The sequence below is a fragment of the Curcuma longa genome, chromosome 1, assembly GCF_044706935.1.
Source record: "Curcuma longa cultivar G26 ecotype Majalengka, Jawa Barat chromosome 1, ITB_CL_G26_1.1, whole genome shotgun sequence".
Taxonomy (NCBI): Eukaryota; Viridiplantae; Streptophyta; class Magnoliopsida; order Zingiberales; family Zingiberaceae; genus Curcuma; species Curcuma longa.
In genome coordinates, this window is record NC_133861.1 from 18,090,908 (window position 1) to 18,116,975 (window position 26,068).

The 26,068-nt window shown below is 40.0% G+C and overlaps 3 protein-coding genes and 1 pseudogene across 5 annotated transcripts in view; 3 read left to right on the forward strand and 1 right to left on the reverse strand.

Annotated features, from left to right (window-relative positions):
• The window catches only part of LOC141825289 (anthocyanidin 5,3-O-glucosyltransferase-like), a 34,351-nt gene extending 15,420 nt beyond the window's left edge, over positions 1-18,931 (forward strand). The window contains exon 3 of the mRNA XM_074712679.1: positions 18,458-18,931. Coding sequence (XP_074568780.1) covers positions 18,458-18,931 — 474 coding nt within the window. The remainder of the gene's footprint in view (positions 1-18,457) is intronic.
• On the forward strand, positions 6,197-9,737 carry LOC141821091 (uncharacterized). 3 transcript variants are annotated; one of them, XM_074708477.1, is made up of 6 exons: positions 6,197-6,322; positions 6,910-7,080; positions 7,765-8,111; positions 8,653-8,732; positions 8,873-8,931; positions 9,090-9,737. In XM_074708477.1, exons 3-6 carry the CDS (start codon positions 7,830-7,832, stop codon positions 9,392-9,394), a joined length of 726 nt encoding a protein of 241 aa, XP_074564578.1. In that variant the 5' UTR covers positions 6,197-6,322; positions 6,910-7,080; positions 7,765-7,829; the 3' UTR covers positions 9,395-9,737. The 3 variants fall into 3 exon arrangements, with proteins under 3 accessions (XP_074564578.1, XP_074564562.1, XP_074564571.1); XM_074708461.1 differs by lacking the exon at positions 6,910-7,080; XM_074708470.1 differs by lacking the exon at positions 6,910-7,080 and having other exon boundaries at positions 7,771-8,111.
• A 1,542-nt stretch (positions 18,932-20,473) lies between the features above and the next one.
• On the reverse strand, positions 20,474-21,866 carry LOC141825297 (putative membrane-associated kinase regulator 2; annotated as a pseudogene).
• A 2,668-nt stretch (positions 21,867-24,534) lies between these two features.
• Positions 24,535-25,864, forward strand: LOC141821112 (allene oxide cyclase, chloroplastic-like). Its single transcript, XM_074708487.1, has 3 exons — positions 24,535-24,917; positions 25,005-25,126; positions 25,268-25,864. The coding sequence occupies exons 1-3, from the start codon at positions 24,668-24,670 to the stop codon at positions 25,667-25,669; spliced, it is 774 nt and encodes a 257-aa protein (XP_074564588.1). The 5' UTR covers positions 24,535-24,667; the 3' UTR covers positions 25,670-25,864.
• Positions 25,865-26,068: the final 204 nt, after the last annotated feature.

The following is a 26,068-nucleotide window of genomic DNA, read 5'->3' on the forward strand; positions in this document are numbered from 1 at the left end:
AGTGACCTACCTTGAGACTTCATATGACTTGATATATATATGGCAATGAAGATCTTAGTGCAGCTTAAGTGCGAGTTCCTTTGACTTGCTGTATTCAAGTCACCTTGGTCATGGAGGCTTATACTTTAACATCTTAAGCAAGCATTTCTGAGGAGGTGATCCAAGATGATTGGAGTACTTTGAGTGCCTGAAGGGTGTTTGACATAGCAACTCATAGCAACAAGTGCACTGTCCTTGAGCATGAGAGAATTTGTGATTGAATTACAACTCGTGAGCATCTCTACATGTGCAATTATGAATGTACTGGAATTATCCGTAGTCGAGGAATTGATGAGCACGGATGTCATCGATTCTATCGAGACTAGCACGTTTGGACTCCTTAGTTAGCTAAGCAGCTAATCTCACTGTTGGAGACATTGGATGTTGAGAGTTAAAACGTGGATGCTGGTTAAAGGTAATCAGTTCATTGAAGTGACCTGTCTTGAGACTTCATATGGTTTGATACATATGTCAATGAAGATCTCAGTGCAACTTAAGTGCGAGTTTCCTTTGACTTGCGATATTCAAATCACCTTGGTCGCGGAAGCTTATACTTTGACATTTTAAGCAAACATCTCCAAAGAGGTGTGGACCCAAGATGATTAGGTATAAGTCAAAGTGTCCGAAGGTGTTTGAATAGTCCAAAGAGGATTCACCGCTCCTTGAAAAGGAGACGTATACCTTGCGACCGCTTATCAAAAGTGTTACTAAAAGTCTTTGGCCAAAGCATTGCATGTCAAGAGTATGATACTCTTGGACACATGTACGAGTAACTTGAATTCACAAGACAAGAAAACAACTTGGGTTAGGTGTGATATAGTCAACCTAGTGAGGACTGACACATAGACCATGTCCTGAACCAAGTGGGTATAAGACGGTGAAAAGAACGATACACGATTCAGTATAACTGCTTAAAGATTTAGAAACTGTTCTGGAATCAATCGTTGATTTTTCAATCAATTGGGGATCATGATGTACTACTAGGTGTTACTCATGATCGTTCTGTAATTAACGATTAATTACAGATGACCAATATAACCGGGAACCTTTTGGGTCACACGCACTACAAGTTCTCCGAAGGACTTAAAACGAGTTTGAGAATTGGATTCTCAGAATGAGAGAAATAAAGTCTGGTTGGACTAGACAAAGGATAATATGATGAAATTCGTCTTACGAAGATGAAATGAACGAAATTGATTTCATTCAAATTAGAGGGCGTTTGGTTAGTGAACCAAATGATTCGGATTTGAATCAAAATTAAATCAACTTGGTTTGGTTCATGATGGAAGAGGTTTTAGCATAATGGATGCAATGAGAAGCTTCGTCTTGTGAAGACGAATCAAACAAAACTGATTTGAGTCAAATCAAAATTCGTTTGATTAGTGAACCAAGCGAACCAAAGATAAATCTGGTTCGCTACAGTGTTAAGGTTTTCAGCTGGTCCGGTTCATTTCTAAATTAGTCGTTTCAAGCCCAAACCCTAAAACTCGATTCAGCTTTTCTCCTCCATCGCACTGCAATCTCCCGTTTTCTCAACCGCGATAAAAATAGGGCTTCTTGCCCTGTTTATCTGGTTCGATGAGAAGAGAGCGGCGCCTGCTTCACACGGTGAAGATGGCTAATCGCGTAGTTGGGTTTCTAGTTCTTCCTCTTCCCAACTGCGCGACGCCGGCGTGCTCCGCGAGTGTGGCGGTCGGTCCCGGGCAAGGAGGCTCCTCCCGACGGCAGCTTCTCTCGACAGCCACCCTTTACTTCCCGGCCGCGAGCGAGGGCACGACGACAACGCTTTTCCCACACGCACGCGATTTCGATCGTTGCTCATCTTCTTCTCTGCCACGCCGCCTCCAGCTGCGATGATGCCTTCAGCCGCGAACGTCGCCAACGCTGCACTAGTCTTCTTCCTCCTCGCATGTGGGCCATCGACCAGGCTCTGTCCGCACGAGGGCGTCGTTGGACCAGAGTGTCGCCGTCGCCGGCCGCAATCGAGGCTGAGAAACCCTAGCCTAAACGCTGGCCCTGCTCTGGTCCTCACTAGCTCCGCCGACATTTTTCCTTCCCAAGCGATTGGCGCTTCGCGTGAGGGCTCCTTCTTGCTATGAATCGCGAGATAACATCCTTGCTGTGAGGGAAAGGGGAAGAATCAGTTTTCTGGCTGCGAAGGAATGGGGAAGAAGAACTTCTTCCATCCAAACCGAACCCAAGTCCTCTGTTTTTCGATTGTATGAATGAGGAGAGAAGAAATTCTATTTTTGTTATTTTTTCTTGAAGCGATTTATGAAATCATTGTTGGAAAATTGTTCCATCGTGATCGAAAAAGATTTTCGATCGTTTGTCTGTTATCGGCGGTTAATAGTTAACCATCGAAAACTACACCGGGAATACGATTCTCGATGATAGTAAGAAAGCCTCGGAACGATCGCGACAAACGTTGTTGCGTGGTTTCCGGAATAAGATTTCTCTCGATTTAATCGTCATCGATCATCGCCTAGTACCGAAGACGATGACGCGATTCGTGGCTTCCGAAGCCGTCCAAATGGGAGCTTGGCGTGGATCACCAGTAGAGACCAGTAAAGACGGAACTCCGACGAGGACCGTTCGATTGATACCAATACCGTTCAACGTCATTACGAGGTACGCACAGAATAATTTAGTTTTTTGTAAATTTTAATTTTCTGATATGCCTTGTACTTGTTATTTCTTGCTTATGCATGCGTATGTTGTTTAATAATTAGCTGTAATTATTTGTTTATTTCCACTGCACACATTTCTGAAACATGTAAACACGCGCATTACACTGGGACGATCCCAACAACAACATCTACTTGACTCAAGAGTTGTTTCGTAAGTATGCAAGGAAGTAGGTTTCTCCTCGGTGCATGATTAAAGTGGATTTAAAGAAAACATTTGATATGGTTAATTGAGAATTCCTTCTTTCGGCACTTGTTGGCTTTGGTTTTCTCCAACAATTTTATAATTGGATTAAGGAATGCATTACTACAGTTTCCTACTCTATATCTTTGAATGGTGGGTTGTATGATTTCTTTAGTGGAAGGCGTGGCCTTTGGCAAGGGGATCCACTTTCTCCTTTATTATTTGGCCTATGCATTGAGATATTATCCCGAAAACTTCGTAGCATTTCTACTTTGACTGCTTTCCATTTTCATCCGATATGCAAGAAGGTTGGTCTTACACACCTTGTATATGCGGATGATCTCATGCTATTTTGTCGTGCGGATGAGTCTTCTATGCAACATTTGAAGGATTGCTTAGATATCTTTGGGGAGGTATCGGATTTACAAGCTAATCAGCAAAAATCACATATTTTCATGGTCGGTGTAGAGGCTACTATCAAGAATCGATTACTTCAAATCATGGGCTTTCATGAAGGTTCCTTTCCCTTTAGGTACTTGGGCATTCCCTTAACGGCGGAGAAGTTTCGTATTGCCAATTATGAGCCACTTTTGGATGCTATCACTTGAAGGATTAATGTGTGGCCCAAGCACATGTTATCTTACATCGATAGATTGGAATTGGTGGGCACGGTTCTTCAAGGTGTGGTATGTTTTTGGCTATCTATGCTACCAATTCCAAGTGGGGGTAATTGAAAAGATCAAGACTATTTGTCAAAGTTTTGTGTGGTCTTCTAAGTGGCCTCCTATCTCTTGGTCTAAAATTTGTCTATCAAAGAAAGATGGAGCTATGGTCTTCGAGATCTTCACGCATGGAATGAAGCTTTGCTAAGTAACATACTTTGGGACATACAATCTCGGAAGAATTCTCTATGGGTGAATTGGGTGCATCATCATTATGTTAAGAATGCAGATTTTTGGGCATGAAATACAAAGCTTTCGGATTCTCCTCTAATTAAAAGACTTATTGAAATCCGAGACAAGATTGTCCACAGCTCGAATGGTGTGGGGAGGACTAATATGACTATGATATATTGGTTTATTGGCGGGAAAAAGAGGTTTCTAATGCTTATCATTTTTCATGCCACAGGGGTTGGAGGTAGCTTAGAGTCTGGTGGTGTGGAGGTCGGAAGTTATGCTTAAACATCGATTTATCTTGTGGATGTTAGTAAATGGGTATTTTATGACCAAGGATCGCATGGAATATGAACCTAACAAGTTGTGTGAGTTATGCCAACTTCATGAAGAAACCAACCACCACTTATTTTTTGAATGTTCCAAGGTTTGTGAGGTATGGGGCAAGGTTAAGCATTGACTCAGTATTGGGTAAAATTCTACTTCTTTTGAGGAGATGCAGCAGGTTCTTGGGTGACATTACAAGAATAGGCAATGGAAAACTAAAGCGTGCTACCTCGGCATCTCTAGCTTGATATACTATATATTGGAGACACGAAATCGAAAGCGTTATCAAGGCATTATCCCGAATTTTGATTGGATTTTTCGCAAGGTGCAGGTCAATGTATATCATTTTGTAGATCTCAAGCCACGGTAGCATCCAAGTTGCCGATGGCTCTGTTCCTAAGATGAAGCCACCCACTTGTGTGGACATGTGGGGCTATAATGTCTTGGTGTTGGTGATATCATGGGTTTGATGTAATTTCTTATGTGATGAGTCATCTGTGTGTGCTCAACGGCTAATGCTGTCTGCGCTATGATGTTGATCTTTTGATTATATATTTGAGAGGTCTAATCTCTCTTATTTTATCTATATAGGAATCATTTTTCAAAAAAAACAATAAATGCAGGCATATATAATATTAAAATTACATGTATAACAAGCAATAACTTATACACAATATATATTTGACACAATACGTTAGATATAAAATAGATTAGGCAAAAATTAAAGGACATCCTATTTTTCTAAATCATCTTAGGAACGTTATTTTTTTTTATTAAAAGAACGTCTTATTCCATCATATAATTATTAAATTATCTTCCATTATTCTGATTATTATCTTTTATATATATATATATATATATATAGTCTAAATTTATTATAGTATTTAATATATTCAAATATCTATGATGCGGCTAGAGCTATGTGACAGGCTCAAAATTTATCAACAAACTCGGATTGAGTCAGTCAGTTCATAGTCAAACTTGAGTCGAGTCAATCAATTTATGACCAAACTTGAATCGAGTCAATCGATTCATGGCCGAACTCGAGTCGAGTCAATCTGAGTCATAGTGCAACTAGCCAAATCTAAGTTTGAGTTCGGACGTGACTCAGCAATTACAATAACATGATTTATAAAAGGTCACGTCTTTTGATGAAGAAAAAGTTATGCCCCTTACGAATTTTGATCACTTTTTCACTTCTTATATAAGATAATGATGACATATCGAAAGCTACACTGTGATATTGATATTACTATTTTTATTTCGTTCGTTGTTATCTTCTCTCTTTTAAAGAATTTGATTTGAGTGTCGAAGAGGTCTCGCCGAATTACGTCTTGACCTCTCTACTAACCTCTTTTTTTAGACCTTTCAGTTATCATCGTCAAAGATTTTTCATTAGAGTCCTTGCATTGCTCAATCTGACGACTATTGACTCGACGAAATTCGATCTAAAAGAAACTGATCCAATCGAAGCCGATCCAATAGAAGTCAACCCGCGAAGAGCCGACCTAATGTACATCCGATCAATCGAAAAAGATCTATCCCAAATACATCAAGGACTCCATCCATCTTTGATCTCATACCAAATCAATCTATTTAAGCTAATATATTAAATTAATAAATACGACATATCAGCATCTCATTCAAATCTTGTTATCTAAAATTATCTTAAAAGCGGAGCTTCTAAAGCACCACAAAAATTCTTTAAAATATTTAACGTTTTGTGCATAATTTATAATTATATTTTAAGTGTTCGTGAATCGTGATGAGTGGCCATGGATTCTGAATTTTGATGAACAAATTAGCTTTTATTTTCATGGAGGAGGACAAATATTTTAAAAAATATTTATTATTTTTAAAAATATAAATTAGTACATGGGCAATACTTGATTTTTTTCTAATATATAATTAAGAAATTACCATTAAATGTATTTTTTAAAAAATAGAAAATTTGGAAATTGTCCCGAGTGTTTTTTTGGTTAGATCTTCCAACCACGGACGGCTGATCCTTTAATCGCATAGAAGTTTGCATGCGGAGTGGAAAAGCTCCACAGGACGCTCCGCATCCGATATTAGGGATTCCTCGAGGAGCTTCCCTTCTTCTTCCCTTCGTCTCCTCTCTTTCCGCTTTCGTTCCTGTCCTTCCCAATCAACCTTGCGTAGTTGAGATCATCCGCGGCGATCTCGTTCAGGTAAATGGCTCCCTTCCTTCTCCTCTTTCGTTGGTTGGTCCCTTTAATGAATTCATTTTCGATTGTGTTTGCTTCTTGTTTGTCGGATTTTGTTTTCGTACTCGATCGTGAGGCAGTTTCTCTAAGATTTAAATCTGATTTTGTTTTCTTTATTGTCGAATATTTGTCTGAATTTTGCAGTCTTGAATCGATCTGAGAAATAATCTAATTACGGCCGATTATGTCAGGAACGTGCATGACGTGTTAGAATGAGATGTTTATGTTGTAATTTTTTTTTTTACTTTGATTTACTGATGCTTTGAGAAAACAGCTAGATCCACTTATATTCCCTAGTTCACCAATGTCTTACTAGTTCAACTCAACGGAATTATTACGGTGCAAATACATGCCCTCGTCAATGTTGAATGAGATGGCTCATTTTAAATATGTGTTAGTTGGCTACTGTAATTTAACTCTCTTTGCTTTTCTACCATATGCTGCATTGTTTTCTGTAATTGTTCAGTTAAAGTTCTGGAGACACTTTTACCGCAAATTTATGGGATCTTAAGTATTGGCTTCACGGTGGTCTAGTCTTTCTAATTTTGTAGAGAAAGAGAGGGGGAGAGAGAGAGAGGGAGAGAGAGAGGAAGGTAGAGCTTCATTGCCTTTGTGTTAGGCTGCCTCTGCACTTGAATCGGAAAGATAGATGCCGCCAACTCAGATACTGAGGAACTTTTTAAGAGCAAGAAGCAGGCAAATCCATTCGTCCCTATCAGTTAGTAGGTGACCCATCTTTTTCGTTTTCAAACTGATCCTCCTGAATTGGTGTGAAGTTATCTGATTTGATCATTTTACAGGGTATTTTCATGATCAAAACTCAAAAGATTGTGTTTCTCAGATGCATGGTGATTGTCATGCCCTATTTTAGGTTTTTCTTCTGTGCATCTAAGAATTCTAAGAAGCGGATCACTGTTGTGAGAATAATCATGTCGAAAGGCGATCTTTTTAGCTAACTAGATTGTATTCCTCAATGTGAATGATAGTTTTTCCCTACATATTCAGTTGCATATATAACTTGTCCCAAATCCAGATTTGGGATTTAATTCACCTCATTTTGTTAAATTTAGGAATTCCTCAACTCATGATTTGGTCGTTACTACTTCTGAATTCATTCTCCATGAACCTTCTATGCAAAGGCATACAACCTCCTGAGCTAAAAAAGATTGGACTTGGTAATGCCGCTGCAGTTTTGCTCTTCGCACAAAGAAAACAAACTGCTGGATCTAAATAGTGTGGATTTGTCACAGATTTATTATTGCTTTTGTTATTGCTGTATACAATGAAAATGCATGACCAATGATCAATTGCACAAGTTTATGGAAATTTCTTATATTAGGTAGTTTTTTTTTGGTTTTCGTCTATGTATCAAGTAATTATTTTACATTTCAATTTTTTGGATGAAGAAATAGACTTGCGAATTGAGATAGTACCACTGAAGTAGAACAAGGGTCAAGGGAAAGATACAAAGATGCGGAGCTCACTCTTCAGATTAGTTCACCACTTGAAGTTTCCCACTTCATCAATGCTTCGCTCTCCTCTCCACCCTCCCCTTCTATCTTCCCTCCTTGAGCATCCAATTCGAGAGTCATTTCCTGGTAATCACCTCCAATGGATGTCAGTTGGGAGCCGTAGGGGCTCCCAGTTTGCTACTGGTTTCAACCCCCTCGAGTCAAAGCAGCTTGGGTCCATCATCGATCTGGAGAGGGCCAAGAATTGCTCACCTGAGGAGCTTGTCTCTGTCTGGGATGATGTAAGTATTACCCACTTTAATCTTTGTAGTGAAATTCCACTGAGTTACTTGTGCAATTCCTTCATTAGGGGATATCCAGCATTCTATCTCTCAATGCAAATCAAGATGATTATTCTGTCCCTCTCCATGTCTGACACGATTATTATAGATGAACATAGGGCATTGTTGTTGGATGGGTACTCTTGCTATTTTTTTTTGTTTGTTATTATCGAGGGGAAAAATCAATAAAGTCTTAAAGAGACTAGAAAATAGACAGAATAACTGACATGAGGAAAAAGGTTACCACTCGCAGCCACATTAGATTCAGTGAAATAGGCCTTTTCCTTTCCTCGTATTAAAAAAGAAGATAATTGATTCAGTAAAGTTGACTTTATGTTTAATACAAGAAGCATGGTTTGATGTTCTGGTTCCTATTGAATAAACTTCACCCAATAATTGTCTGACAAATGTCATATAATTGTATGTTCACTGAAGTTCTATTTGTAAGGCTAGAAAATGATTGTCCAAGCTGGTGATATTTTTTAATCTATCTTTTCTACAGTATCATCTTGGAAGAGGTCATATTGGTGCATCCATGAAAGCAAAGTTGTACCATCTATTGAATCAGCGATCTCTTACCTGGTAAATATGTGAAGTGCAGTCAATTGTTTTGGCTCAGCTTGTCCTTTTCTTTCTTATCTACCTTGCTATTTATCACATTATATTTCTATTATTTGAATGGTCGTCTCACTTGTCCTTTTATATCTTCTCCTGTGAGTTAGCCGGCATTTTGTTATTCCTTTGTGGAAGGGGAGTGGTTACACCAATATGTTTCTCCAAGGTGAATCTTCTCGTTTCCTTTGTTTTTTTCCTTAAATCATGAATATAATATATAAATAAATAAATATATATATATATATATATATATATAATATTCACATTTTTGTCCTTAAATCATGGATTGCCCTGTGTCATTGTGCTCAATTTTTATTGTGGCAGCGCAGATGCCACACATGATATTCACTGGCCTTGAGGATTACAAGGCAAGAGGAACTCAAGCAAGCCCCTATTTTGCTGTTACTTACTACACTGAATTTGCAGAAAGCAAAGACATTGTGCTGATTCGCGGTGATGTTGTCTTCACCAGCAAGCTTAGTGATTCAGAAGCAAAATGGCTTCTGGATACTGCTCACCTATTCTATCTGAATGATGACAAATACAAACTTGTGGAGCGCTTCAACAAAGAGACTCATGAGTTTGAATTCAAGGATGTCCTCCGAGCTCTAGAAATGCCAACACTTTGATTGACAGGCACAAGTCAAAGAGAAATTCCAGAATATACTCCGAGCTCTAGGAATGCTTCAACAAAGAGAAGTTCCAAGATTAATTCATGTTAATTTATTTATATATTTGAATTATGTTGTATCATTTTTGGATTTTATCTTTAACTGTTAAATGGAGTTTAGGTCAGGCTGGTCTGGTTGAGTCGTGTTATTGGATTAGGTAATATTGTTAGCTGTAGACTATTGACTGTGGTATGTGTTTGGTGCAAGTTAAGTTGATCCATGGCGTTCTTACCATATAATAAAAGGAGACAATTCCATGTGTGAAAGAATACAAAGTATATAAATGTGACTTTGAGCAAGATATATGTGAACATGCTATGGTTGTTCTAACTATGTTGAGATGAGCTTAATTTGTTGGTTACTGCAATGTTATTTGCGTTCTTTAACAATAGCATTTTACGTTCATAATTTTAACCTACTATAACCTGAATGAGTTTGATTCAAATTGATCATAGTTAATTATTTGTAAGATATTTGTCAATTCAAAAGAATACTGGTGTAATATTACGTCGTATAATGTTAAATACAGGAGTAATTATCATTTTAAAGAAAAGGGAGGTTCCTGGTCTATTTTGAGGTTGAGAAATAGAGAAAAAACTAAAAGAATGATAAAAGAAGTTCTTTGTGATCGATAGAGCTGTCAAATGAATTGGTCCGTTTGTTAAAAATTTATTATTTGGTGGGGTGGAGTAGGTTAATTCCTTATCTTGATCGGCTAGAAAATTTTCAGTCTAAGCCAACTCAAGATGGATTATAGATTAAGCAGATCAATTCACGACTTTATTAGAAAATTAAAAATATATACATAAAATTTTTAAGTTTAGATTGTGGATTAGAAAGATCAGCCCATAAACTCATTAAGTTTTCTGTTTTAATTGAGTTTTGAAAGAAAAAAATTCTTGTCAACTTGCAGGTCAATCCAAGCCTGCCACAAACTGATTTGTCCCATCTAGCACAATCTGCGTGGGCTAACCCGTTTAGATCTACTTTTAAATAGGTTAATAAAATTTCAACTCAATCCGTTTAAATCATTTGACGAGGTAGGTCAACTTGACAACCCAATTAAAATTGACAGCTCTAATGATCGATTAAAAAAATCAATTATATTGTGGATCAATCATTCACTATAACAATGAGTCTTAACAAATTTTATCAAAAGTTTAAACTAATTGAGCACACATTGCTAATGATTAATGGGTCTTTTCTTTCTTGGTAATTCATGCAAATTTCACTCAACTAATCCTGAAAGTAGATAACTTTTTCTTTGATTCATATATCAGATAATTAAAGTCGAAATATAATTTATGCAGATTTAGATGTCGACTTTCAAAATAAATTCAAACTGTGATCCTCCTATTGTAGATAACTCTTACTCCAAGGGCCCGTCCAGGATTGTCCCATACGATCTAAAAAGGGAGGTAAACCACGGGGAATTTCACCTAGCACAACAACCCTCTATATCAGGGTCACTGAACCAACGAGATATTCTGCATATGTTGAGGATCGATCACCTGATCAATACAATATATAACACCACATGGAAGTACTAACTGTATCCCCGCGAGGGCAACTCTATGCATGCAAAATAGTCTGCTCACGGAGAATTGTCCTAAGATGAAACAAAATTCTATGATGAATATGGTGAGCATGATGTGGAAGGAACAAATTGACATCATACCTAAACATGATTTGATTTACTAGAACAAAATTCATATTTTCAATCATATATCAGAGAGAAAGGAAACTATCATGAAACAAGATTGTGAATTCAGGTAAATAATTCTTTTCCTCTCCTGTGCTGTACGTGTAGCTGAAGTTGCTGTGTTTTTATGATCTTTTCGCGCCCATCTTTATCAACAAGAATTAGCTAGCTTTATTTTGACGCGCGAGGAGACGATATGTAACAAACATGTAGGTTTGAGAAACTCCACGAGTGATAACTCCTCCAGTATGCTAACTTTTTTGTCTGCGTCAATGCGTTCTGAAGGAAAACCTGCATATTTTTCTTACAGCGGAGCTAGGAACTCACCAGAATGCATGCCGGGTTGATGTACCTTGAGACATCGTTGTTCATATCTCAGATTGCTGACAGGTGAATCAATAAGAAATCACTGTTGAGGAGAGATTGGTGATGATGAAGGCAAAGAAACCTTTTGGGACGTCTATAATACGTAGACGAGAGTTAGAATGGATGTCGAGACAGACTCAATGTGACTACTCCGATTCTCAAGTTAACACATGGGCTAGAGAATGAGAATAATAGGGATGAAGAAGAAAAAGGTGAATGTCTATGAGATCATCTCTTTTGCACATTCCTCCTCTAGGGTTTATATAGTAACTCAAAGAACATCTCTACATTAAAGCCGTTGAGAAGACCACATCCGACAGCCATTGAAGGCCTCTCCAATCACTAAGCACCACATGTCTGTATAGGGGCATCTAAGGGACCATATCTAACAACCGTATGATTGTCTCTCTATTTGATCATGATGCTAAGTTTGAGAATAATATTGGTAGTAACTATCAGTGGGCCAACATAGGATATAGGCTCTCAACGGTAGATATGGAAAGAAAGTAGATAGGGAGTGGTCCTGAAGATCAGATTGTCTGAGCTGAATAGTCGAGTTCCTGAAGTCAAGAGTGGAGTGACATTGAAAAATCGAGGAGTTTGAGCCCTCTAAAATTGAGGGTGCAAAAAGCAAATAACACTTGCTAAGATAGAAATGATAGCAATAAATATCAAAAGATGAATGACATAGAAAAAAATTATAGTAAAGATTCAAACACAAAAAGAAAAGATAATCAAATTAATTTAAAAAGAACAAGAGTGTATCCATTGATATGAACCTAAGGAGAAACATGTTTCATAAACCCACAACAAGTTGAAGAAAACAAAAAGGAAAATCTAAACCGATAAGATGGATGAAAAGAACCTTGATCTATTAATGTTTAAAAAAGCACGAACCTTGATATAGAAGATAGAAAACACCACAATTTTAGGATTGAGGTTGATAATTCCTTGAACGCAATGCCTTGATAAGTTCTAGTTCAATAAAGAACCAACAAGTGAGAATCTCACCATACTTTAGATTAAAAATAAGTCAAAAAATACATGTGTGGCTGCCACCTCCTTTATTTATAGCTATAGGGTGACTTAGAAACTCTACAAGGTTAAAAGAAAGCTCATTTAGAAGAGGCCTATGTAGACTACATAGTTAGTTTGAACTTAAGTCACCATTACAACTCAAATAAAAGTAGAAATTAAGCCTACAAAATAGAAATTAACTTAATAGATTAATTAAACTCATCTAAGGCTTGAATTAGATTGACTAAATCGCATGACTTGCTTTTAGTCAAATCTGTTTCGATTGTAGCTTTAATCTTAACATTTTCAATTAGTACATTAAGTGCTTCCTTCATCTTTTTAGCCTTAGCCCTTGTAATTGAGCCTCCATTGATGCATAATGGATCATCAATAACATCTAGAGTAGGATACTCCTTTTCTTCCATGACCTTAGTTTGATCCCCATAATTAGCTTGTTGAGCCACAACTTCATCTCCATCTTTAACTCCATCATCTTCTAGAGGCATGCATGGATGTTGAGTCCTTTAGAGTCGAGAGTGTTGAGTTATCTGGAGTTGAGGGTGTTGAATCCTCAAGAGTCGAGGATGTTGAATCCTTTGGAGTCAAGGGGCCCGAGCTGAGGGAGGAGTTGAGTGATCCGAGATGAAGGAAAAATTGAGTGAGCCGAGCTAAAGGAGGAGTCATGTGAACCGAGCTGAAGGAGTCAGGTGACCACTTTGACCTCCACTTATACTTGACTTTGACCTGAAGGAGTTAGGTGACCACTTTAACTTCCACCTATATTTGACTTTGACCTCCACATAAACTTGACTCTGACTTGACTTTGCCAGGTGTAGGTCCTACCTACCCATCGAATCACAAGCCTCCCCCTTAAGTCTAGTCGAAGGAGGTCTAAGTCCGACTGACTAGATTGAGGTGACTGTAGCTTGGTTGCTAATCCGCACCCAGGGATGATACGATCTAAATTTTTGTCTCCTTATCGAATGTCGGTAAAACGCGAGATATGTGTTATTAATGCAGGTGATACACATGATAGCATATCATTCCTGGGATCATCTTGTCTTCTCTGACCATAAATGTTGCCTAGTCTGAAGTTGACACATGTTAAAGCTGTGCATGACTCTTGGTTTGAGGCAATTGTTGAGATTCTGTCGGTTCGGTTACAGGATCGAACGATTTAGAATGACTACCTACATTTTTTGATTTTCCAATCCAACGGTTGATATTCTGAGTCTGAGGTATATTACGGCTAGTGACAACTAATGGCTACCACATTAACCAAGTCCTTAGTCTTTAAGCATCATCCAACGATTCTCTACAACTTTGCAAACGACTTTTGTATGTATGTCCTTTGCCTCTTTGCTCTACTTTCTTTGCATTAATCTCCTTTGTATCCGTCATTATTCTCTTTTCTGTCTTTTCCTTATCACTCATGGTGACCACAAGTTCTTCTGCTCCTTGGTATGAGTCCATGGAGTCAAATATCAACGGAGGAGACATAAATCAAATAAGGATGCAATTCAACCCAACCATAAATTAGTGATTCCCAATGCTCTTGACCGACCACACCATTCTTTAGTGGGTTTTGACCTTTTTTTGAGGCCATGTGATATGTAATCTTAGGTTTTCTATCCCTTGTTTCTTTGTCTAGGTCTCTGAATACTTCCAGATTCCTCTTCAATAATTAGCTCCCAATTTATACCGACTACTCTAAGGAGTAGTCATCTTTCACTTATATCGAATCCCTCTCAACCCCTAAGGTTTTCATTATTTCTTTTACCCAAAAAATTGGAAATCGAAGTCTTCTATTTTACTACTCGACCCTCTTGCAATTTTCTAGATAAAATCCTGAATTCGCATAAAAGGTGGAAAGCCCATTATGTTTTTATTCAGCCTCCCTTGTCGTATTCTTATCATATTGAGTGGAGACTAGAGTCGCCTAAGCTCCCAAGTATAGGCTAATATAAATTAGAACTCACCTTTCTCACTGCCTCCAAAATTCTATCAGGTCTACAATTTGATGTAAAAACCTTGCTCGAGGGAGGCTTGCTCTCCCGCTTGAGCCTGAGTCCAATAGGCGTCGAACTCCATGCCTCATTTGGTAAGACTTATCTTGTTTGATTTTATGTGAGTATTAATTAAAAAAATTTATTATTGTGCAACTAAGATCATGTTGAGAGCCTCCATAAACAAGTGCCTGAAGATGTCCATGGCCGAACTGAAATAGTGGAGTGTCTAACTCATCGATCAGTCGAGTGATCCACACGAGGCTCAATCTGCTAGGCAATTGGGCGACACAGTTATGGTCGCAAAAGCACTGTCAGCCCATCCTTTGGCCAGGACTATGCCCGAGCATTCAGAGGAGTCAAAGGGGGTTTTTGAAAATAAGGAAGAGGCCTCGATCATAGGGATCGTCAATCGGGGTAGGGATATCTCAACCTGGCTCTAGTTCGAGCCGGAGTTGGCCTAGCTAATAATCTGTGTAGACGATCCAAGTCCATCATTACCTCTTCATGAGCTGGTCTCAGCGGGTCCACTACAAAGTGAGCTTTCCCCTTCTATAGATCTTTTGGAGTCCCTAAACCCTAACCCCCCCCCATTAGGGAGTCAATGGGAGTGAGACTCCATTGGTGAATGCGGATCAAGGATAGGAGTCCTCGATTAATAGAAGGCTAACGTTGATCAGTGATATGGTGGTGATGTGGCAGCATCCCATGATGAGGTGAGGCACCAGTCCATCATTGAATTAGCAAAGGCGGTGACTCTGAACATGACTGGGGTAAGAACTTCGTAGAATTGAATGCCAAGGGGGGTGTTTCTTTAAGTAACTATCACTAATTTAATTTATATTACAGATATAGGCTAAGATACTGGAGTTAACCATCCAGATTTCGAACCTTGTTTGATCCCAACGAGTGCTAAGGCTCGATTGGCCGAGATAGAGGCTAGGTAGATTCCCCCCAATCATGAGTCAGAGGAGGCGAAGACAGAGGCAGAGTGGCTCAAGGCTGAGCTTGGAAAGCAAGCAGAACAGTTGCATCTGAAGCAACAAGAATTAGATGTCGCCAAGGTGGAGGTGACATACCTCAAAGGTGAGCATGTGACTCATGCTAAAGAATTGAAGTCCCGAGCATCTTCAAAGAAAAAGAAGGAAGATGACTTCGCAATGTAGTGTTATCGAATGGCTTCTCACACAAAAGTGCAGATAGATGTATATACGCCAAATTTACTAAAGACTATGGAGTAATAATCTATTTGTATGTAGATGATATGCTATTTTTTGGGAGGAATTTAGAAGGAATTCATCAAACAAAGGAGTATCTAACTTCTAAATTTAAAATGAAGGATTTGAATGAAGTTGATACGATACTAGGCATAATGGTGCTTAGACATGAAATTGGCTTTGTTTTAAGGCAATCTCATTACATCAAAAAGGTATTGGAAAAGTTTGAGCATCTTAAAATTAAAGAGTCCAATACACCCTATGATCCTAATTTTAAATTAGAGGAAAACATGGGGAGACCTGTAGCACAATTAGAATATGCAACTGTTGTAGGGAGTTTAATATATGTCATGCATGCATTGCACCAGACCAGATATAACTTTTGCTATGTGCAAGCTATCAAGATTTGCCAGAAAACCAAGTAATAAACATTGGAAAGCTATAACTAGAATTCTTGGATATCTCAAGAAAACTATAAACTTGAGATTACATTACAGTAGTTATCTTGCTGTATTAGAAGATTATTCCGATGCTAATTGGATTACAAATCTAAGTGACAACAAGCCCACTTCAGGATAGATTTTCACCATAGGTGGTGGAGCAATAAGTTGGGCCTCAAAGAAACAAACATGTATTTCACATTCTACTATGGAGGCCGAATTTATAGCTTTATCAGTCGCTGGCAAAGAAGCGGAATGACTTAGGAATTTGTTATATGATATAGAGTTGTGGCCACAACCAATGACTGTCATTTCGATCTTCTGTGATAGTGAATCAACCATGTCTCGAGCATATAACAAGGTTTATAATGGAAAGTCTAGACATATAAGCTTGAGACATGAGTATGTGAGGCAATTAATAGGAGATGGTATAATCATCATCACATATGTAAAATTCCAAGAGAATCTAGCAGACCCATTGACTAAAGGTTTGTCCAGGGATAAAGTCAAGGAGACTACTGCTAAAATGAGATTAAAACATGTAATGGTTCAATAATGGGAACCCAACCTTTCTAGTAGAACATTAGTTTCAAGGTTTAATGGATAATAACAAATTATTTAACAATTAGAGTACTAAGATATAGGATTTAATGTCATATATAATTATGAGGGTGAGTTAATACTCTTAATGGATTGATAATATTACTTATCAAAAGATTCCACCTATGTGAATATAGAAGTGGTGCCGCTTTGATTGAGAATTTTAGAGGTTTTATTCTCATAAATATTCATGAAACTAGGATGAGCACAGGGCCATAAAAGTACTTAAATTTAATAAATTCTTGAACTTGAAGAAGTACAGTTTATGTGTATGATTTTTCGATACTAACACAAAGAGTATACGTTTAATCAATTAGACACTTATTACTTTGTTAGAATCTTTAAAGTTTACACTAAAGGAATATTTAATCCTTGTGATATATTCTTTATGTATAAATATGTATAATTTATAAAATAGTGGGAGATTGAAGTATATTATACAATATATATTAAAGTGAATAAATAAATATTATTATTTATTTATTTCATTTGAATAGGGAAAGGGTGCATAATGAAAAGATGCAACTTTTCACATTTTATGGAAAGAGTGCATAATGAAATGGTGCATAATGAAGAGACACAACTCTTCATGTGTTGCATGAAAGGGTACATACCATCTATAAATATCCTCCACTATGGGGGTGTTTGGTTTAAGGTTCCCCAGATGTAAATGTTCAGTTGAGTTCTCGAAATTTGTGCAATGGACATCATATGGGTGTTTGGGTTTAGATGGTGAATGTACATATGAGGTTGAGATAATTGAAAATTGGGAGTTGGCAAAAAGGACCTCCATAGGTCCTTTTTGCCAACCTGAAAGTTCAAATTACACATCTATCTTTGTAAAAAATATATAAGGATTTTTCAAGTTTTTAGTAAGGGTAAATAAGTAAATGGACATCCAAAATACAACTCAACCTCATATTCACCAAACACTCCATTTACATTTACATTTTCTCAACCTTTTCTCAACCCCAACTATACATTTATATATTTTCAACCCCAACTTTCCGTTGAAAAAATACAACTTAAAACCAAACACCCCCTATAAGACAATAAACTCATCTTCTACCTAGTGTATTGTGTGAGTTTTAAAGAAATAGTTCTTGAAGGGTTCAACAGTGTGAGAATTTCTTATTCTTGTTAGACAAGAAATTCATAGAGGTTTCATTGTATCCTGGGGGAGTATCAAGGGCGGAGGCAGGTTCAATGTTACCCGGGCTGTAGCTCGGGTAACATTTTTCAAGAAAAGTTAATTTTTAATTAAGTTTTAAAAAAAATAATAATATGAATCAATAAATAGCCCGGGTAAAATTTATTTTTAAATTAATAATTAATTTTTTAAGCCCGGGTAATAATTTTGGAGGAGGTTAATTATTAATTAACTTTTACCCGGGCTATTGCTTTTTTTTTTCTTTTAACAAAACCCTCGCGACATTGCTTTTTTTTCCCGTCGCTCCGTCTTCCCCCATCCCCGTCTTCCCCCAAGGCTCCAACCCTAGCGAAGTCTAAGAATCCCCTGCCGACTTCCCTGCCGAAGCGCAAAGAAACGACCTGCTGCAAAGAAGCGGTTCTCGGTGGATCAACTGAAGCAGATTGCCACTGGCTTGGAAAGGAGCGGCCAGCGTTTCCTGTGGGTAATCCGGGCTCCGCCTAGTATAAAGGGAGTGATGCAGCCGACGTCGGAGCCGGACTTGGATGATTTGCTGCCGGAAGGATTCTTGGAGCGGACCAAGCAGAGGGGGATTGTGGTGAATTCGTGGGCGCCGCAGGTGGAAGTGCTGAATCATGCTGCCGTGGGGGTTTTCGTGACGCACTGCGGGTGGAACTCGGTGCTGGAGGCGATCACCGCCGGGGTGGCGATGGTGGCGTGGCCGCTGTACGCGGAGCAGCGATTGAACAAGGTGTTTCTGGTGGATCAGATGAAGTTGGCGGTGGCGATGGAGGGGTACGACAGAGAGATGGTGACAGCGGAGGAGGTGGAGACGACGTTAAGGTGGGTGATGGAGTCGGAGGGAGGGAGGGAATTGAGGGAGCGGGCGGTGGCGATAAAGGAAAGGGCGGCTGAAGCGAGGCGTGAAGGGGGTTCGTCGCAACTGGCAATGCAGGAATTGACAACTAGAGACCTTGAGGAATTCAAGTCAAAGTAAGGTTGACGAATGTGACACTATCTGGGCGATATTCTCCTTCATGATTTTATCATAATCCTTTTGTTAATCAAGGATGTCAAAAATAACAATTATTTAATTCTATATTAGTTGCATTTCCTGTTTTTAATATTATTTTACACATCTTCATAAAAGAAACATGATTTCACTTAATTCGATCCTGATTTGTTGTCTTTTGGGCCATCGGGATAGTAAAATTGACCATATTTTAGACATCAGAAACTCTGCTTATACCGTATGAAACCATATAATATTTGAAAATTTTGCAAAATCTATTTTTTAAAATCAGGATTCGATTTGAAAACTTCATATTCTTATAAGATTGCATCTCTACTTGTCAATATTATATTACGATGATAAAAAATTGAACAACTCCTTGATAAAAGATTAAAATCTCAGATCAGTGTTCTGGCCAAATATCATGGATAGTTAAACCATCTGTCAAGATTATGCCATCTGAATCATTGTCAATCCCATAGGTTCAAGGACCTGTGAAAAGAAACTGAATGAGCGGATTTACTGGATGCCGAAGATTCTCGACAGACCAATCCGACACTCAAGTCAACAAAGGAGATGGTGGTGAAGAAGAAGAGCAAGAAGTATATAAAGTAGATAGAGCTTAGAGAGCCCCTCTTTTATACCTGTGCGGGAGCTTATATACTAATCCGAGAGAACATTTTGGCTGAGTTGAGATAGGCTAGTGTTGTATCTGAAGAGATAGATTTTGTGAACTGTTGAACATCTGGGGGACCAAGTCTATCAATTTTTAACCACCTTACGTCTTGACAGGGCTGATTATTGTCATATTTCGACTGTAGGTACATACATGGAAGGATGGGACCAAGTGTGACAACTTAGGACCTGCTCTGATCCTTTTGACTGGTTTTGTGCATGTGCAAGCTCTTATCCTCTTCTGATAGTCAAAGCCGAGATAGTTGAGGGCAGGGTGGCTGAGAGCAAGATCGAGCGGTCGAGCGCATTGAGGTCGGGATGGTCGAGAACGAGGTTGAGCGGAGCTCAGAGACCAAAAAGGTCGGACGGTCAAGAGCAATAGGGGTCAGGCTAACCGAGACTGTGTAAGGCCAAATAAGATTGGGCCAGCTGGGAGCGTGGCCAACTGGTGATCGAGAGGGGCCGAGCCTAAGGCAGGAATCGAGCCTAAGCCAGAGTCGGGTAGGGTATCTAGGTTTGCTAGGGCTGAGAGATCAGGACCGAATGCTCGAGCTGATACCAAGGGGCTGGGATGATTGAGGTTGTGTATGAGCGATCGAGCCAGCCGAGGGCAAGGTCAAGTGGTTGAACTGGCTGAGTAAAGCTGAAGTTGGATTGAGTGATAGAGATTGGATTGGATGCATGTTACTGTAGTTGGGCTAGTCAAAGGCAGCTTGACTGTTGACTGTTGACTTACCTCCTGATCTTTTTGTCAAGCCCTCTCACGCTATGCCACATCAATTAGTAAAAAAAATTATAGGAAAAAGACAATCTATTCCTACGACAAAGACCGACAAGTACTGGACGTGAGTATCACGCGCGAGTGCAATCAAACGAGAGCGACGCACAAGACGAGCATCGGATTCGCTTCTTCAACTGACCAAACTGTTTATCAACTTTAGCAGCGAATGAACTTGCAGACACATAGCAGAGCAGTGCAGTTGAACTAAAGAGAAATTGATAACAAGCATCAATTGGTGGATCGGGAGGGAGTACAAATACCACTCGTCATTTTTTGTCGCTGAACACAAATAGATCTGGACGACAGCTTTTGCAAAAGCTAAAGGAGCTTTGAGACCTGTTTTTAACTCCATCCAAGACAAATCTGCAAGTGCTCTGCAAAACCGGAGCTTGATCTCGATCCGCGCCCGCCATGATAAAATGCATGCAAACGGACGAAGAGTACACCTTCTTCGTTACTTCTGCCGACCTCCCGTCGCCGGGATCGCTCGTCGACCGCGTCAGCAGCGGCAGGGTGCTAGCCTGCACGCCGAGTTGAATCTGAGCGCGAAACGGTCGTAAAACCAAGCGCCGAGGCACACTCGGCAGCGAGCTCTTCGTTGCCTCTGTTAAAAGAACGCTTGCAGTGGGCAATGGCGCTTTGGATCCCGTCTTGCTGCTCGATAAACGAGTCGTCCCGTCTTCGAGCTGTCGCCAGCGGAGAGCGGACGGACGCCGTGGCCGACGTCGACCGGCTCTTCCACAAGCGATTAGACGCAAAGGATGACTGATGTTTAGTCTGGTCGCCCCCACTCTCGCCGGCTCCGGGTCGCACCTTTGCATTTCCGCCGATGGAGCTCGGAGCCACAGTGAATTGCCGGAGCTTCTCGCCGTACTGCTTCGAAATCCTCATATAAAGCGGCTTAATTTTGCTCAGATACCTTTGGAGCATGTCGCTTGGCAGTTTCTTCTCGTTTGACCCCGTCGGTGAGGCGGCGGCGGATCTCCTGCTGGAGCTCCTCCAGCTGTTGTCCCTTGCCAATAGCGACGTCCGCGGCGGCACATCCTCCACCTTGAACTTGAACAACAAATTGCTCTGTTCCGGGAACACCGACGGGGACCGAGGGGAGCCTCCGGGGTTGGTCTCCAGCGAGGCCGACTTCGACCGCCGGTGAAACCACAGCTTAAATGCGCTGAGTTTTAGGAGAAATGCAGGAACTTGGGGCTTCGATGATGATCTAGAGGCGTCGACGCTGACAAGATGTCCCTTAAAGCAGAGGCCTTCGGAGGTAGAGAAGGAGAGTGCTAGATCACGACGGAGACTACAAGCGTTGGAAAAGGCGAGCTGTGTCGCGGTCCCCGCATTTCTTTTGTGTTCATCTCTCCATCGAAGACCTTCCTCCTCGACCAAAGCGGAGGCAAACTCCAGGTCGAAGAAGGGGCCATTGTCCTCGCTGCCGTCGACGGAGGCCGGGCGGAGCTCCATGAAGACAGACGTGGGAAGTGGTGGTGCGTGGTTGTGAGTGAGCTTGGATAAAACCACACTGGCCCGGCCCCTTCCGTTCGTTCCTTCACCCTTGAAGACGACGTTAACAGTTGTTGTAAACAGAGCAGTAGCAGTCGCGTCATAGTTGCGACGTCGTACAACACAAATTTGTCGGGGTGGCTTTTGTTTGACTCGAGTCCTGAGGGAGAGGCTTGTTAGTCGTTACTGTCTATGAGGAGATGCAGGCGCCCTGCTTTCGATTGTTTCCGTGTCCAATCGCACCCATTTGGAACTTGCCATTATGTTCGTCGATAAACTCTGATAAAAATGGATAAAACTCCGTGTGAATACAGGCGTAGCATAGCAATCTAGAGAAAGCGTCAAGTTAATGCAGGCATGCACAAATAATATTTCATTTTTTGTTTTAACTTTAGTATATATATTTCGAGCTAAGGCCAGAATGGTGACGTGGCCATGTTACATCTGCTCTGGAACACGGGGATCTGACGGCGGGCATCTAGCAATCCATGTTGGCGGCTGCTAGCAATGCAGATAGAATTGAGTGGTGATCAATCAGGTTGTGCTAGGAGTGTTAATTCGGATCGAATTGATTAATTAGATAAAAAAATATTATAAAAAATCTTAATTCGAACCCATCTGAATTTGAAAATCTTAAATTTAAATTCATATAGTCCGACCAATTTGATAGTGACTGGTTATTTCCGATATTAACTGCAGTTAATCTTCATTCATTAAGTAGGAAACAAAGGATCTTGTTGTCCGAATCCGTACGGAGAAGCAGACATAGAGTAAATAAAATATCCGAAGTGTGATCGTTAAATTGTCTTGAATTGAGAAGTCTGAGTGTGCTGTCGTAGCATGATTGAATCCGTACGAGTAAAAATGAATGGATTTGATAACACGTAGCGGCTCGTAAAAAGTAATTAAATCGTCTCCCTCATAATTAGTATTGAAGTTTTCTGCAGCGCATTAAATTAAATTTAAAATAAAATAAATATTTAAAATGATTATTCAAATTTAAATTAATTTTTTATGAGATTGAATTAGACGCATGAGTACTAAATGATGAGCAGCGGCGACAAAGACATGCAACCTTCTTGTTGGAATTGTTTCACATATCATACGGTTGTATTTGGGTTGGCAGGGAGCATGAAACGCATGAAGCAGACTCAACATTGTTGCCGCCCCTTTCCTTTTGCCTTGCATATATCATAGAGAGTTAAAAGAACCTCCTTATTTTTTTAAATAAGATGAACATTTTTTTAATCAAAAGATACTCTATTCTATAAGAATTCATATAATACACATTAAATCTTATATGGTATAATGTGAATTCATAGAGAGTTAAAATAACCTCCTTATATTATAATACATATTAAATCTTATATGGTATAACGTGAATTCAATCTACTCATCTAATATTTAAATTATAATTATTAAAATATAATTTTATAATTATTATAATATATATAACAGTTATAAAATATACTCTTCGGATTTTTATCCTATATTATATATATATAAGCATCGTTCCTGTTTAAAATAAATACGTTTTATTTACTGAAAAAAAATGATAATCTCAGTCAGTCGCGATGACTCAATTCTTGGGGGTGATCGGCCCGGTCCTACGGAAGTTTCCCACGGGCCACCAGGATAAATCAGGAAGCGCACGCAGCGGCCAACCCAGATGTCCAGCATCCTTTATTTGTGATCTCCATTTAGAGGAAAATTCCTACAAATACACCGTAGTTAGAAATTGAACTGCAGATGTCTGAGTGACAATTCAGATGTCCAACTATGGCACCATGTTCCGAGGACACGTTTTATCTACTGCAGAGTTCGAACTGGATAGTAATTCGGCAATTAAAAACGAGCGTTCCTAAATGGAAACCAAAGGGGAGCAATGATTGTGATTGAACAGCAGTAATGCTGATGGCCACGTATTTCTTTGCGGCTATCTCATCTGTAGGACTCCAATCACAGCCATTTGATGGAGAAATCCACGGATCGGGTTGGCGTGCATGCGTGGAAGGTCCATTCCGGCCGGTTCTTGCCGATTGGAGCCCTCATGCACTGTCATTGTTTGTCTTTAATCTTTACTTCAGTAATCCACGGAAGCGGGACGACGGCGTGGACGGATCTACAAGGGCGTATAATTACAAAATCGAACATGCAGATCATAACAAATCTAGTCCAATGTTCATCTGTTCGATTGGATGGATCATGGATGGATCCACAGGGGCTTAAACAACAAAACGGTTTTTTTATTGAACCGAGCGTAAGTAAATTTAAAGTCTTCCTAATCGAATTGATAGATATAAAGATTTCAAAATTAATTTAAATCAAAATTAATATAATTTTAAATATATCTTTAATATATTTATGTTCTCGTATATAAATTTAATAATAAAAATACTAAAAATTTTAATTTATAAAAAATTAATCTAATATATCACAAATTTATTATAAAGTCTATAACAATATAACATATTCTACTATGTTTTAATATGCAGCACAAACACCTTATTTTTGTAGGTATTTAATTCCATATAATTTGGGTATAATTGAGTAGGGAGATCGTTGGGCGTTGGGTTAGGGCGAGCGAAGAACATGTGTTTACAATGGCGAGTGAAGAACATGTGTTGGCAACATGTGTCTGCTTTGCAGTGCACAATAATTACGCTCGAGTGGTACAACCCACTACTACCATTCAATCCACTGCCAGCTTTTCCTCTTCCTCTTCCAGTGTTCCACCTACCCCTGCTCCCTCGTTCCTTGCCATGGCGACCTCCTCCTCGTCCCCTTTCGCATCCCCTTCCTTCCATCTCCCTGCATCGCCAGAAACACAGCAACATAGTAAATCCTCGTCAATCTTCCTCGCCGCAAACTCCTCCATCACCGGAATCAAATCCCCCAAATTTCAGATTTCGAGCCGCAGAAATAGCCGATCTACCCTTCTAATTGGAAGCAGAAGCATCAGCCCCATCTGCTTCTTCTCTGCGAAAAAACCACCCTCTGATTCCAAGCAAAGTAAGATCCATTTTTCTCTCCCCTTTTCTGATCCCTGTTTCTTCTAAGATCGACGGCCGGTCGTTGACTTGGGAAAGATCTCGGCAGCTTGGGTGCAGGAGCTGTACGTGTACGAGTTCAACGAGCGTGATCGCGGGAGCCCCGCCTACCTCCGCCTGAGCGAGAAGCAAGTCAACAGCCTCGGCGATCTCGTACCCTTCAGCAACAAGGTAAGCTCAAGCTCCAGTTTTGACTCCGGATCTCGTCGATCAATCCACTTGCTTCAAATATTAATTGAATCTCGTCTTTAATGTTAACGAGGAAATGCCTCAAAGACGATCGTTTTCTTATTTTTCGATGATGAAAAATAGTTGTACTCGGGGAACCTGGAGAAGCGGTTGGGGATCACGGCGGGGATCTGCGTTCTGATCCAACACGTCCCGGAGAGGAACGGCGACAGGTACGAGGCCATCTTCAGCTTCTACTTCGGAGACTACGGGCACATCTCGGTTCAAGGGGCGTACCTGACCTACGAGGAGACATACCTGGCGGTGACGGGCGGCTCCGGCGTCTTTGAGGGTGCCTCCGGGCAGGTCAAGCTGCAGCAGATCGTGTTCCCCTTCAAACTCTTCTACACCTTCTACCTCAAGGGCATCGCCGACCTCCCCAAGGAGCTTCTCGGGACGCCGGTGCCGCCCTCGCCGGCCGCGGAGCCAACGCCCGCCGCCAAGGCCGCCGAGACCCACGCCGCCATCAAGAACTACACGAATTGAGGCGCACTTCCGGTAGAGTAATAAATACGTGAATTAATGCAAACGTTATTGTCGATCGCTTGGTTGCTTGTACTTGTTAATTATCATTTAAGACATTTAGAATCATGTTTCGTTGTTGGATTCGAAAGTGCAAACTATTGGCTTCTTGCCGGGTTCGTGAATGCCAAACATCGCGTCGCCTGGCTAGGGCAGAAAGTTTGGGGTCATTTTACTAGTTTTGTCGCGTTCTTTGTTCAAAGTTCTCGGCATGTAATTGCACGCTGAACGTGATTCACTCTCTTGTCGCCTTCTGTCTAAAGAGATGTGAAAATTTGACAAGTTGGCATTTTTTTAACAAATGGTCAAAGATTTGAAATTCAAAAGAAATATATATCGTTCTTCCTAAAGTTAAAATATTCG